Here is a 14,343-nt window from a genome sequence, read left to right as displayed (position 1 = left end):
TCCTAGAACATCTAAAGGAAGGTGTTAAAAAAGAAACAAAACAAAACAAAAACCTTCCAAACATTCAGCTTCTCAAAGTGCTTGACTTGCACTGTGCATGGCACGGGCCTTGCCGCTCATGTGACTAGAAGGTGCCCACGTGTGCCCCAGGAGCAGGCACCTGGGAAAAGGGTCATTCCACTGCCAAGGTGGACACACCCCACGGACGGTGGCAAACAGCACCCATGTTCACAGTGCTCTCCACATGAGGAAAACTTATCAAGAAAGCTACACAGACATTACCAGAGCGACTTCTCCACGATTTTGGTCCTGAAAACTTCCTCCCGGTCAAGGTTCACGGTGCAGTAGCAATCTCGCATCTTGTTCGGCCCCGGGTAAGTCGGAAGATTTTTGGCTTCACCTAAAAAGCAAATGTCGATACACCATCAAGTTAGCAGAACAGAATTATCTAGTTCCCTTGCTGATCACAGGCACATTTCCGAATAATGAACTTATTTCACAGCAATGCACCTGCTCTCCCTCTTGCACACTCCTAGCTCTTCATAATCCTGGTTGTCTGCCACCACAAGTTGAGATGCCACAGATGGTGCCACCCCTGGTATTGGAACACAAGCTAACATACAACCTCCAAAACCAACTGATAAAAGTAGGAATCCATCAGCCTACCAATTAGGATTATTTGTTTTGTTTTGTTCACAGTAGCCCCCTTAATTTCTTTAATCTGCTAAATTAATTTCTTTACTGTTTAAATTATAGGATGATGCTTATACCCTAAAATTTGTCGTCTTAACCACCTTTAAGTGTAGAGTTTAGTAGCATTGAGCATATTTACACTGCTGTGCGACCAGTCTCTGCAACTTTCTCATCCTGCAAAACTGAAGCTCCGCCTTCACGAGACATGTCATCCCTGCCCCGCGCCGTGTGTCTGTGACCTGGCTCTTCTAGGTAACTCGGATGCGGGCTCATCAGTATTTGTCCTCCCAGGGATGCCCTCAAGGCCCACGGGTGTTGTAGCAGGTGTCAGGATCTTCCTCCCTGTCAAGACTGAGGATGGATCTGCTGCTTATCCATTCATTCCCTGGGTCGATTTTCATTCTGAATCTGATTTGACAGTTGGGGCAATAATGAGGGAGAAGGACTGTTTTTTATTGAGAAAACTATAAACTCCACCTGTTTGGGGTTTTTTTCTAAGATTGTATTTATTTATTTGACGGAGAGAGAGAGAGAGAGAGCACAAGAAGCAGGGGGAGGGGGAGACCCTCCTCTGGGCAGGGAGCCCAATGCAGGACTCACTCCCCAGGTCGGGCCGGGATCGCGACCTGAGCCCCAGGCGCTCCTCCTGGTCTAAAGTACGGAAGATCGGCCAGCCAGAAGTAATCCCAAGGGGACGCTGCTGCAGGTCAAAGGGCTCCCTCCGCGGCCCCTCCCCACACGGAAGGACCCCGGCAGCGGCACGGGCAAGCCCACGGCCCTGCAACAACACAACTCCGCGTGCGGCCCTGGGTCTGTCTAGAGAACAGTATCAACGCCGGGACCTCGCGGACGCCTGGAGACACCTCTGAGGAAGGAAAGCCTCGGACACCCTCCTGCCTGTCAGGGGCCTCCGGTCCCTGCGGCCGGTGGGGACCCCCGCGGGCAGCCCAGGGCTCAGGAGATGGGGCGGCTCCCAGGGCCCGGTCCCATGCCAACAACAGCCTGGGCACGGCCGGTAACGCCTGGAGCAGCACGAAGGACCAAACTGCCTCAGTCTTGTCAAAACGGAAGAAGCAACAGAAACCAACCCCGAACCAGAGCACGAGTCCGTCGGAGCCCAGCACCAGAACACGCGGCACACACACCCTCTGCTGCGGAACTCCCCGGAAGCAGACGCTACAGCGCACTTGCGGGAAGCCAGCTCATTTAAAAGGTGCCAGTTTGCGAGTGGGCACGCCAGGGCCTCAGGAGGCAGGGTTAGCTCCGTGTCGCTGAAGCTTTCTGGACTTGCATGTAATGTCAGTCACACACCCCAGGGCAGCGCATGGGTCCCTCCTGCCCGCAGCTGGGATGAGAGCCAACTGTCCAGGATGGCAAGGGCAGGAGGACACACTAGCTCTCCAAGGCTCCTCCAGCTCCAAGAAGCTTTTAATTAATCTATTTTTTTAAGATTTTTATTTATTTATTCATGAGAGACACAGAGAGAGAGAGACGCAGAGACACAGGCAGAGGGAGAGGCAGGCTCCATGCAAGAGCCCGATGTGGGACTCGATCCCGGGACTCCAGGATCAGGCCCTAGGCCCAAGGCAGGCACCAAACCGCTGAGCCACCCAGGGATCCCCCAAGAAGCTTTTAATTTAAAAGAATCCAGAGTTTTTTTCCTTTGGGGAATCATCAAGGGCTCTTAGTGGTGAAGAGAGAGAAATAACGATGAATGTTTCTTGTAGAGCCACCTCAACATTACAGTGTTCCAGACACACTATGTCCACGCATGGAGCACGTAAAAACACGGCCAACCTGCTAAGATGCATGTGAATCTGAGTCAACCTCAAGTCAGGTGTTAAATGTCAAAAAGGAGACTTTCAGAAGGCTCCTGGCAGATGGGAAAGGTCACGTGCACGTGCAGGCTGGGTGACCGTTCCACGGGCACCAGAGGGGATGGCAAGGTTCGCCAACACATGCAGAGAGGCGGCAGGCGGTGAGGGCAAGAGGGCAGACACAGGGCTCCATCTGCCAAGCTGACCCAACAAGGCCATCACCGCACACCTGGCAGGCTCCAAACAAGCGCTTTCGGTCTTCCTTCCCGGTTCTGCTTTGGGAACTGACCACTTGTGCAGCATTCACAAATGTTTAACCTTAAAACCAGCCCGACGTTGTGTACTTTCAGCTGACATCTTTATGATGGGAATCAGGGCTGACCATGCTGCCCTTCAGAATTTTTTTTGCAGCAAATGAGATATTTAGCTGCAAGTTCCTGTGTTTCTTAAAAGGAGAAAGGAAACTTGTTTGAAAGTCTCATAGGAGATGATCGCTGGTGGAAAATAGAGAACTAGGGTTTTGTTCCTGTTTAGTCTCCAAAGAACCTCAGAACATGAGCAATAGTAGCTGACATTCCTCAAAGAGAGAAGGAAAAGATGAGACACCTGACACCGTGGACACGCAGTGTGAACACGGACTGGGCCGCATCCGCCCCACCCTGCTGGCCCCAGACACAAGCCCACTGGCGAGACGGCAGGGCCGCAGCGAGCTGGCACTGACAGGCCACGAGGACCAGGAGGGGGGCCCAGCGGGTGGCACCCCCAGCCACGTCCTCTGCCCCCTACAGTTGGGGGCCTCTCTGGACCAAAAAGGCTGAGAACGAGGGGTCATCCTGAGCCCCTGCCTGGGGCCCCACCGCAGGGCAGGGATGACATCCCAGCTCTCAGCTGTCCCACCCCAACCATCCATCTTCCTCCATGCTGACTACTTACCCCAAAGGCCAGAGGTCATTTCCCTGCCTTTCTGTCCCTGAGGAAAAGCATGTCCTTTCTCAGCACATGGAGACATTGACATAGGAGAGTAAAGCTGTTCCAGTATACAGTAGGTGCTGAATTGTTGAGTGAATGGATGAATGAATAAATGACCACCAGGTAAAAGAAGGGTAAACATTGGTTTCATTTTAAGAACTACATTAGGATCATTTTCATGAGTCTTTTTCCGACCAACTGTGTCTGGGGCATACACTCTGCACCCGCAACTGTGACAAGGGCAGAACGTCAGGACCCGGACTCCATCCCCAAGCACCTCATTTACCAACAGAAGTAAAGGCAGCCCTTAAAACGTGGGGAACTAAAGACCTGGAAAGAGCAAACTCGGTTCCCACCTCAGGAACCAGGCACAGGGCCGGAAGCCCGAGGCTGATCCTGAGGCCACAGTCCTGAGCCTCCACGGGCAGCACTTCCCGGGCCACAAACCCCCAGAGAGGGAGCCCCCACATGTGGACGCCCACACTTCGCTGCCGCCAGGGGGTGTTCAGCCTCCTGAGGGGGCCCCTGCCCCGTCAGGACACTCTGGGGTGCCCAGGAACGGGGCTGTGTGTGCCCTGAGAGACACTACAGGAGGTGCAGACCCCAGCACCACAAACTCTGCGGTGGCTCTCAGCCACCTCCCCTCTGAGAGCCGGATCTTGTTTGCTTCCCTCCAGTACCCCAGCACAGAGGCTGCCAACCTCGCACAAGCACCCAGCACACAGCACCCAGCATGGAGGCTGCCGACCTCATACAAGCACCCAGCACACGGCACCCAGCACGGAGGTTGCTGACCTCACACAAGCACCCAGCACACAGCACAGAGGCCGTTGACCTCGCACAAGCACCCAGCACACAGCACCCAGCATGGAGGCTGCCGACCCCACACAAGCACTCAACACACAGCACACAGCGTGGAGGCCACCGACCTCATGTAAGCACCTAGCATACAGCATGGAGGCCACTGACCTCTCACAAGCACCAAGCACACAGCACCCAGTACAGAGGCCACTGACCTCACACATAGCACCCAGCACCCAGCTCAGAGGTCACTGACCTTGCACACAGCACCCAGCATGGCGGCCGCTCACCCCATGCACAGCACCCAGTACAACCTCAGGAAGAGGGGCGTGGAGGAGAGAGGAGAGGAGCCTGTAGATGAGAGCCCTACTGACAGTTCGCCCGTGAGCCTTGGGTGTTCTCTCCGGACATGCTCAGATGTACCATGTCCACACAGCGCTAGTGGGTCCTCCCCAACTCGGGAGCTCCACTTGTGGAAGGCAACATCGTGGGAGAATTTACACAGTCACTCCGGCTCAGCACACTGACGTGGGTCCAGATCCTGGTAGCCAGCACAGCTTATCATAGCAACATAAGAGTCTATTCCCCCAAAAACATCACTTTCATGACTAAAATATTCTATTATCCTGAATATAGGTTTTTTGAATATATTTTTTAATATGTTTTTAATATGTTAATATATTTTTTAATATTTTATCACTTGATATTAAATAGAAAACTCCATAAAAACAGACAAAACTGGATTTCTAAGTCAAGTTATAAGCAGCTTCTCTTAGTGCAGACAAGAGTCAGCCTGAAAACTCCATGCTGAGTTGCCTGGATGCCTGCCTTCTCTGCATCCGGGCGACCATGGCCAGGAAGAACTATTTAATACACATTTCAGATTTCTTCCAAGAGGTAATAGGGGTAGGTAAAACACAAGAGTAAAATCAAGCGGTTCATGGGGCGCCTGGGTGGTACAGTCAGTGAAGTGTCCAATTCTTGGTTTCGGGTCAGGTCATGATCTCAGGGTCATGGGATCAAGTCCCATGTTGGGCTCCGTGCTCAGCAAGGGGTCTGCTTGGGATTCTCTTTTCTTCTGATGCTTGTGACACATGCTTTCTCTCAAATAAAAAAATATATATCTTGGGCAGTCCCGGTGGCGCAGCGGTTTAGCGCCGCCTGCAGCCCGGAGTGTGATCCTGGAGACCCGGGATCAAGTCCCACATCGGGCTTCCTGCATGGAGCCTGCTTCTCCCTCTGTCTGTCTGTCTCTCTCTGTCATTCATGAATAAATAAATAAAATCTTTAAAATATATATATATATATCTTAAAAAAATAAAGCCGTTCACGTGGAAATTAAAAGTTCAAAATATAATGAAAAGGAAAATTAGATCTATCCAGCCTCAACATATGCGAGTCAGTGATCAATTGAGCTCCAAGGTCCCTGGTAGCCAAGGTACAAGTGGAAACATGGCCAAACGCACACTTCTCAGAATTTACTTGAGAAAAAAGCACACCAACCCTCCAGGAGGACACACTGTTCTAGAGCAACCCTCTGCCAGCCTCATGCAGGAGGCAGGAGATGAGGGGCTGGGCATGTGCCTGCGTTCATGTGCCTGTGTACAGGAGGTTCAAAAGCATGCTTCCTGTGGCTACTACTTGCCCTGTCCATCCTGAGAAACAGGGGATGAATTATAAACGCTGTGAAGTCTCAGCAGAGGAGGTGGTGTGAACAAGGAGACTCTGCCTTCTGTGCCCCACCTGGCTGAGGCTAGAACTCCATACACTTACTGTGGGCGGCTTGCTGCGACCAGCATTTGCACTCCCAGCATCTCATGCCACGGCTCCTGGAGATGTCTAGATCTCTTCCCACATCCAGGGAAGGAGGCTGGTATGACCCCCGAGGATGATAGCAGAGCCAGCCACCAGTCCTCACTGGGATGCAGCAGAGATCCTCAGCCACACCTCCACCCTCCAGCTACAGCCTCCAGCCCCATGGCCCACTGGCTTGTCTCCTCCCTCCTCCCTGGGGAACTGGAGACATGACTGGGCCTCCTTCCTTTCTTCTCCAGCAGCTGAAACAGCCTGCTAGTCTGGCAAATAGTAGGCATCCTATAAATGTTTGCTCAAATTAACAGACCAGTAAATACAAGAATAAAATGACCACCTGGGTAGGGATTAAGGAGTCCTGATTATGCACTTCAGCTGTCAAAGACCTGCCAAACACCCAACAGACAGTCGTGGATTCCTCCCACTTCCTGCCACTGAGAGGCGAGCCCACTGTCTCCCCTTGGGGTCTGAGCCGTCCAGTGGTGAGCAGGCAAGGACAGAGCCTGTGGATTCCACCTGGTCCAACCTGAGCCAACACATCAGAGCCCGATGGCCACTGCTGAAGAGACAGCACAAAGGTGCTCTGGGGGCTGCCCAACCACAGCATGACCTCCCTGCACCCCTGCAGGCACACGACATGTGAGGCATGCACCTGGGGCCTGCAGCCCAGCCCATCCACCAGGTCTCCCATGGAGACCTCACGGTAGAGAGGGTTCACGCAGCCACACCCAGGCCTTTTGCGGTCCCAAAGATGTGAGATACAAGCTGTTGTTTCCCAGCCTTAATGCTCTGAGGAAAACAATACCAAGGCACACACAGTGTCCTCAGGATCAGGAGCTTCTGCATTAGCAGAAAAAGAGACTTTCCTTTTCCTTCCCTTGCAGGAAGACTGGAGGGACCATTACTCAGATTATCTGCAGATTATCCTGAAGGCTGGACCAGCCAGAGCCACCAGTGGTCATGAGCGTCCCTCTCTGAGCAGTCACTCGGCGGAAAAGGACCGCAGAGGAGGCTCACCATGGTGAACTGTGCTGGCTGCTCCAACTGCTATTCGTATTGTTCTCAACAGACCAACAGACTCAAGCAAAGACAGCTGATGCCCTGAATGAGGGTCCCTAGCCCCCAGGGGGCCTGCTGGGATTCTCTGTGCCTGAACTGCACCAGACAAGGGCTGTGCTCCCACCAGTTCTACACCCATGGCCTTGCTGGCCATTAGCCTTTCCGTGACCTTGGAGTTACCCACCAGGGAAAAGTGCTGCTGCCCTGACTGTCGTGTCCATTTGTCAGGAAGCTGTAATATTCTGAGCCTGGGAGTGGGAGACACTTTCCCACCATCAGCCACCACTGTCATAAAAACACACAGATCTTTGGCATCGGCATCCAAAGGTGCTGTGACTCTGGCCGTGGCCCCAGTGAAGACAACATCGTGTGCTGAGTGCTACCCTGAAGTCTCAGTCTGGGCCCTCAGTCGAAAGTGATCCTGAGATACAGACTGCTCTAAATTTTCAGTTACTGGATGCCATTTAAAAATAAAGTGATTTCAAATTTCTTTTAAACCCTTTTGGGGGGTATCCCTGGGTGGCTCAGCAGTTTGGAGCCTGCCTTTGGCCCAGGGTGCGATCCTGGAGTCCCCGGATCGAGTCCCGTGTCGGGCTCCCGGTGGAGCCTGCTTCTCCCTCTGCCTGTCTCTCTCTCTCTCTCTCTCTCTCTCTCTCTGTGTCTATCATAAATAAATAAATAAATAAATAAATAAATAAACCTTTAAAAAAAAAAATCCCTTTTGGAAACTCTGCAAATCTATCCATGCTGGCCACTTCCCCTTGCTGAAATGGTTGTGGGTCTGGTGGGGGCGGACCCTCTCAGGGGCCACCTGCCTGGCCTTGTGCATTTGGGGCACTCCAGCCACACGTGTGGGTCTGCCCCCCGCCCCATCCCTTGGGCAGTCTGTCATCGAGGCACACCTGCCCTGGAGCTCTCCACTTCCCCCACAGCGTGAGCAGCATCTGGGGTGCCCTTGAATAATGGGAATTTCTGGCTGGAAGACCCACTTGCAGCAGGTAAATAATGAAACTATAGGGTTTGTGCTTCCCCCACACCTTCCAGCACGGCTCTGCTGCCCAAAGTCTTCTGCTCTTGTATGCTTTGTTTCCACTAGTTGTGTAAGAATTTCTAGGAGATTACAGTAAGGGGAGGAGGGTAAGGAATGTAACAGAAACATAGACAGCAAGAATATGCTGAGATTTTTTTTTTTTTTTTTTTAATGCAGGAAACTAAGGTGAGGTACTATGGAAATGTCTGGAAGACTGAAAGTCCCTGGACCCTGGTGAAGACAAGGATCCAAGCTGTTGCCAAGCTGGCTCCGGACCCTCCTAGAACATCACCCCTGTGTGTCTGCACAGAAAACAGGAGGCCACACAAAAGTAAGCACGCAGTCTGCAGGATGCCCCAGGGCCATACGAGACCTCAGCCTCTGAATGGTTTTCACCTGGCACTCCCATCTCCAGAGCAGTTATCATCTGACCCAAATAAGAAACAGGAAGAGAGCAAAACATCTTTGAGAACACATGAGAGATCAAATAGGGGATCGCCTAGAAGAACACCTGGGGGATTAGCTGAGCGATCACATGGAAAATCACCTGGGAGAACACTTAGGAGATCACCTGTGACAACACCTGGGAGATTACCTAGGAGAACACCTGGGAGATCACCTGTGATAACACCTGGGAGATCACCAAGGAGAACACCTGAGAGATCACCTGGGAGAACACCTGGGGGATCATGTGGGAGAACACTTGGGAGATCACCTGGGAGATCACCTGTGACAACATCCGAGAGATCACCTGGGAGACCACCTAGGAGAACACCTGAGAGATCACCTGTGACAACATCCAAGAGGTCACCTGAGAGATCACCTGGGAGATCACCCGTGACAATACCTGGGAGATCACCTAGGAGAACATCTGAGAGATCACCTGGAAGAACACCTGAGGGATCACGTGGGAGAACACTTGGGAGAACACCTGTGACAACACCTGGGCAATCACCTGGGAGAACACTTGGGAGATCACCTGGGAGAACACTTGTGTGAATACCTGGAGAATGACTGGCAGTGGACACCAGGGCCAAGGGCCATGCCCAAAGCCTGCCTTTTCCTCCTATCCGGGTGTCACACACTTGCTTATGTGTATATGTCTGTGTCTGTGTGTGTATGTGTGTGTTTTGATTTCTGCACTTTAACAGCTTTATTGTGATACCACGGAATTCACCTGTTTAAAGTGTACAATTCCATGTTTTTTGTACACTCATTGGGCTGTGCAACTATCCCCACAGTCAAGTGATGGAACGTTTTCAAGCCCTGAGATAAAAGTGGACCTATTTACTGGCACATCCTTTCTGCTTCCCCCAGGCCCTGGCAACCACTAACCGACCTTCCATCTCTATTGCTCTGGCTCTCCTGGACATTCATACGAACAGAATCACATAACATGTGATCTTTTGAGTCTGACTTCTTTCACGTAGCGTAATGTTCAAGGTTCGTCCACACTGCAGCCTGGGTCAGGGCCCGTTCCTTCTCATGGTGAGTAATATTCCACGTGCAGACTTGCCATGACCTGTGTGTCTGTTCTTCAAGCCGACAGACATCTGTCTGGGCTGCTGTGGTGTCGGCGTAGCAGTTTCCGTGTGGACATGAGCTTGCCCAGCAGTGGAGGTGCTGGGTAATGTGGTCACCCTGGGCTGCATTGCCTGATGAGCTTCCAAACGTTTCCCATGGCGGCTGGGATACTTCACATTTCCACCAGCAGTGGATGACATTCTTTTCAGTTAAACATTGCTTGGAATCAGAGAAATGCTTTCCTATTTTTACGATGACAAAATGGGAGGGAGGACAGGTGATGGTGTCAACAAGTTTCTTAAGACAGTAAATACTTGGGGCCCAGTGGCAAGGCTGCCCCACATTGGTCTCCATGTCCCACATCTGCCAGGACGGTCGACGCCCCAACCCTTCCCCCAGCATGAGTGATGCTGGGTTCACGCCGCCTGTGTCCAAGCACCGGCTCTGAAGACACAAAGAGAGTGGGGCCTGACGGGCAGGCATGTGATGGCAGGGGCACTTCTGTCCCCAGACATGCACAAACCGGGTCCATCTGCATGCTTCCAGCCTGCAGAGCCAGCCCAAGAGAAAAACTAGGTCCTCTTCTGAAGAGAGCAGAGCTTCCAGAGGCTAGTCTACTCTGGCTCAGAGTCTCAGTGGCAGTGGACAGAGGTGGGAACATTCTGTACGTACAGGTTTCTGTTAAAATATTTTGTTTACTTATATGCTGTGTTGTTGTTATTGTTCAGAGATACCCATAACGCAGCTGTGGGAATCTGAGAGTAAATATTACGTCTTCCTGGCCCTGCCACAGACACAGTCTCCAGAAAGTCACATTCACCGATTTGTTTCTTAGTTTCTGAGCAAGCATCATCAATTCAAAGAGCATCACTGATGTTTCTCGGTTGATCAATTTAAAATCAGCTATTGACTCCATGCTATGAAAGGTGATGTTTTCACAATCATTTTACAATGTCAAGAATTCAACATTTCACACTGTGCTGTACCGATCAATGCCTCACCTACCATTTCTGCAGTTTGACTGTAAATACGCTAACCCTGCCACATGCCATTATCATCAGGGTCACCAGACACTGTGGCCCTTCACCTGCCTCCTTCCCATGGGACCTGAGCACCTCCTGCACTGCTCTGGGCTGTGAGGAGGACACATCTCTGCCTGTCTGAGGGTCTTCATCCTTTGACAAAGTAAAAAAATCAGCATTCGGGTCAACTTGCCGTGTTTCAGGTACTGCTCCCCTCCTAACAGCTCTTTAAATACATTAAATGCTCAGGTATGGATGCTGTATTTTGTCAAATGCTTTCTCTGCATCTATTGAGAGGATCACATGGTTCTTGTTTTTTCTCTTGTTGATATGATCTATGATCTATCACACTGATTGCTTTACGAGTGTTGAACCAGCCTTGCATCCTGGGTTAAATCCCACTTGGTCATGGTGAATCATCTTCTTAATGTACTGTTGGATCCTATTGGCTAGTATCTTGTTGAGAATTTTTGCATCCATGTTCATCAGGAATATTGGTCTATAATTCTCCTTTTTGGTGGGGTCTTTGTCTGGTTTTGGAATTAAGGTGATGCTGGCCTCATAGAACGAGTTTGGAAGTACTCCATCTCTTTCTATATTTCTGAACAGCTTTAGTAGAATAGGTATGGTTTCTTCTTTAAACGTTTGATAGAATTCCCCTGGGAAGCCATCTGGCCCTGGACTTTTGTGTCCTGGGAGGTTTTTGATGACTGCTTCAATTTCCTCCCTGGTTATCAGCCTGTTCAGGTTTTCTATTTCTTCCTGTTCCAGTTTTGGTAGTTTGTGGTTTTCCAGAAATGCGTCCATTTTTTCTAGATTGCCTAATTTATTGGCGTATAGCTGCACATAATAAGTTTTTAAATCGTTTGTATTTCCTTGGTATTGGTGGTGATCTCTCCTTTCTCATTCATGATTTTATTAATTTGAGTTTTTTCTCTCTTCTATTTAATAAGGCTGGCTAATGGTTTCTGTATCTTATTAATTCTTTCAAAGAACCAACTCCTGGTTTTGTTAATCTGTTCCACAGTTCTTCTGGTCTCTATTTCATTGAGTTCTGCTTGAATCTTTATAAACTCTCTTCTTTTGCTGGGTGAAGGTTTTATTTGCTGTTCCTTCTCCAGCTCCTTTAGGTGCAAGGTCATGGATAGAGGGAACATTCCTCAGCATCTTAAAAGCCATCTACAAAAAGCCCACAGCAAGTATCATTCTCAATGGGGAAACACTGGGAGCCTTTCCCCTAAGATCAGGAACACGACAGGGATGTCTACTCTCTCACCACTGCTATTCAACATAGTACTAGAAGTCCTAACCTCAGCAATCAGGCAACCAAAAGAAATAAATAGCATTCAAATTGGCAAAGAAGAAGTCAAACTCTCCCTCTTTGCAGATGACATGATACTGTACGTAGAAAACCCAAAAGACTCCACCCCAAGATTGCTAGAACTCATACAGCAATACAGCAGTGTGGCAGGATACAAAATCAATGCCCAGAAATCAGTGGCATTTTTATACCCTAACAATGAGACTGAAAGAAGAGAATTTAAGGAGTCAATCCCATTTACAATTGCACCCAAAAGCATAAGATACCTAGGAATAAACCTAACCAAAGAGGTAAAGGATCGATACCCTAAAAACTACAGAACGCTTCTGAAAGAAATGGAGGAAGATACAAAGAGATGGAAAAATAGTCCATGCTCATTGGTTTGGAAGAATTAATATTGTGAAAATGTCAATGTTACCCAGGACAATGTACACATTTAATGCAATCCCTACCAAAATACCATGGACTTTCTTCAGAGAGTTGGAAAAAATCATCTTCAGATTTGTGTGGAGTCAGAAAAGATCCCAAATAGCCAGGGGAATATTAAAAAAGAAAATAATAGCTGGGGGCATCATAATGCCAGATTTCAGGTTGTACTACAAAGCTGTGGTCATCAAGACAGTGTGGTACTGGCACAAAAATAGACACACAGATCAATGGAACAGAATAGAGAACCCAGAAGTGGACCCTGAACTTTATGGTCAACTAATATTCGACAGAGCAGGAAAGACTATCCACTGGAAAAAAGACAGTCTCTTCAATAAATGGTGCTGGGAAAATTGGACATCCACATGCAGAAGAATGAAACTAGACCACTCTCTTGCACCATACACAAAGATAAACTCAAAATGGATGAAAGATCTAAATGTGAGACAAGATTCCATCAAAATCCTAGAGAAGAACACAGGCAACACCCTTTTTGAACTTGGCCACAGCAACTTCTTGCAAAATACATCCAGGAAGGCAAAAGAAACAAAAGCAAAAATGAACTATTGGGACTTCATCAAGATAAGAAGCTTCTGTACAGCAAAGGATACAGTCAACAAAACTAGAAGACAACCTACAGAATGGGAGAAGATATTTGCAAAGGACGTATCAGATAAAGGGCTAGTTTCCAAGATCTATAAAGAACTTATTAAACTCAACACCAAAGAAATGAACAATCCAATCATGAAATGGGCAAAAGACATGAAGAGAAATCTCACAGAGGAAGACATAGACATGGCCAACACGCACATGAGAAAATGCTCTGCATCACTTGCCATCAGGGAAATACAAATCAAAACCACAATGAGATACCACCTCACCCCAGTGAGAATGGGGAAAACTAACAAGGCAGGAAACCACAAATGTTGGAGAGGATGTGGAGAAAAGGGAACCCTCTTGCACTGTTGGTGGGAATGTGAACTGGTGCAGCCACTCTGGAAAACTGTGTGGAGGTTCCCCAAAGAGTTAAAAATAGACCTGCCCTACGACCCAGCAATTGCACTGTTGGAGATTTACCCCAAAGATTCAGATGCAATGAAACGCCGGGACACCTGCACCCCGATGTTTCTAGCAGCAATGGCCACAATAGCCAGACTGTGGAAGGAGCCTCGGTGTCCAACGAAAGATGAATGGATAAAGAAGCTGTGGTCTGTGTATACAATGGAATATTCCTCAGCCATTAGAAACGACAAATACCCACCATTTGCTTCGACGTGGATGGAACTGGAGGGTATTATGCTGAGTGAAGTAAGTCAATCGGAGAAGGACAAACATTATATGGCTCATTCATTTAGGTAATATAAAAATTAGTGAAAGGGAATAAAGGGAAAGGAGAGAAAATGAGTGAAAATATCAGTGAGGGTGACAAAACATGAGAGACACCTAACTCTGGGAAATGAACAAGGGGTAGTGGAAAGGGAGGTGAGTGGGGGGTTGGGGTGACTGGGTGATGGGCACTGAGGGGAGCACTTGGCGGGATGAGCACTGGGTGTTATGTTCTATGCTGGCAAATTGAACTCCAATAAAAAAAATTTTTTTTAAATACATTAAATGCTCCAAATTTCCCTTCCCACCTACAGCCTACCTCTTCCACCGGCAGCAATGCCTTGATATGTAAAATAAGACGCCCACCCTGACCTGGCCAGTCCCAGGCAGAAAGAGTCTTCTGCAAGATCTAGATTTATTGTTCAGAAGCAATCAACTTAGGATTTCAGGCAGCTGTTTTCTGTCCTGAACACACTGGTACTAACTCTGCTTTTCTCTCTTTTCCCCACACCATTCTCTGAAAGAGTCCTGGCTTAAGCTTAA

The 14,343-nt window shown here is 49.1% G+C and overlaps 1 protein-coding gene across 2 annotated transcripts in view; it reads right to left on the bottom strand.

Annotated features, from left to right (window-relative positions):
• The window catches only part of RASA3 (RAS p21 protein activator 3), a 109,352-nt gene that overhangs the window by 60,959 nt on the left and 34,050 nt on the right, over positions 1-14,343 (bottom strand). For both annotated transcript variants that reach the window (XM_077854841.1, XM_077854842.1), the window contains exon 2: positions 283-400. In XM_077854841.1, coding sequence (XP_077710967.1) covers positions 283-400 — 118 coding nt within the window. The remainder of the gene's footprint in view (positions 1-282; positions 401-14,343) is intronic.

This window comes from Canis aureus, chromosome 17, assembly GCF_053574225.1.
Source record: "Canis aureus isolate CA01 chromosome 17, VMU_Caureus_v.1.0, whole genome shotgun sequence".
Taxonomy (NCBI): Eukaryota; Metazoa; Chordata; class Mammalia; order Carnivora; family Canidae; genus Canis; species Canis aureus.
Note: the sequence above shows the minus strand (reverse complement) of the source record. Positions and strands in the feature narration are given on the sequence as shown.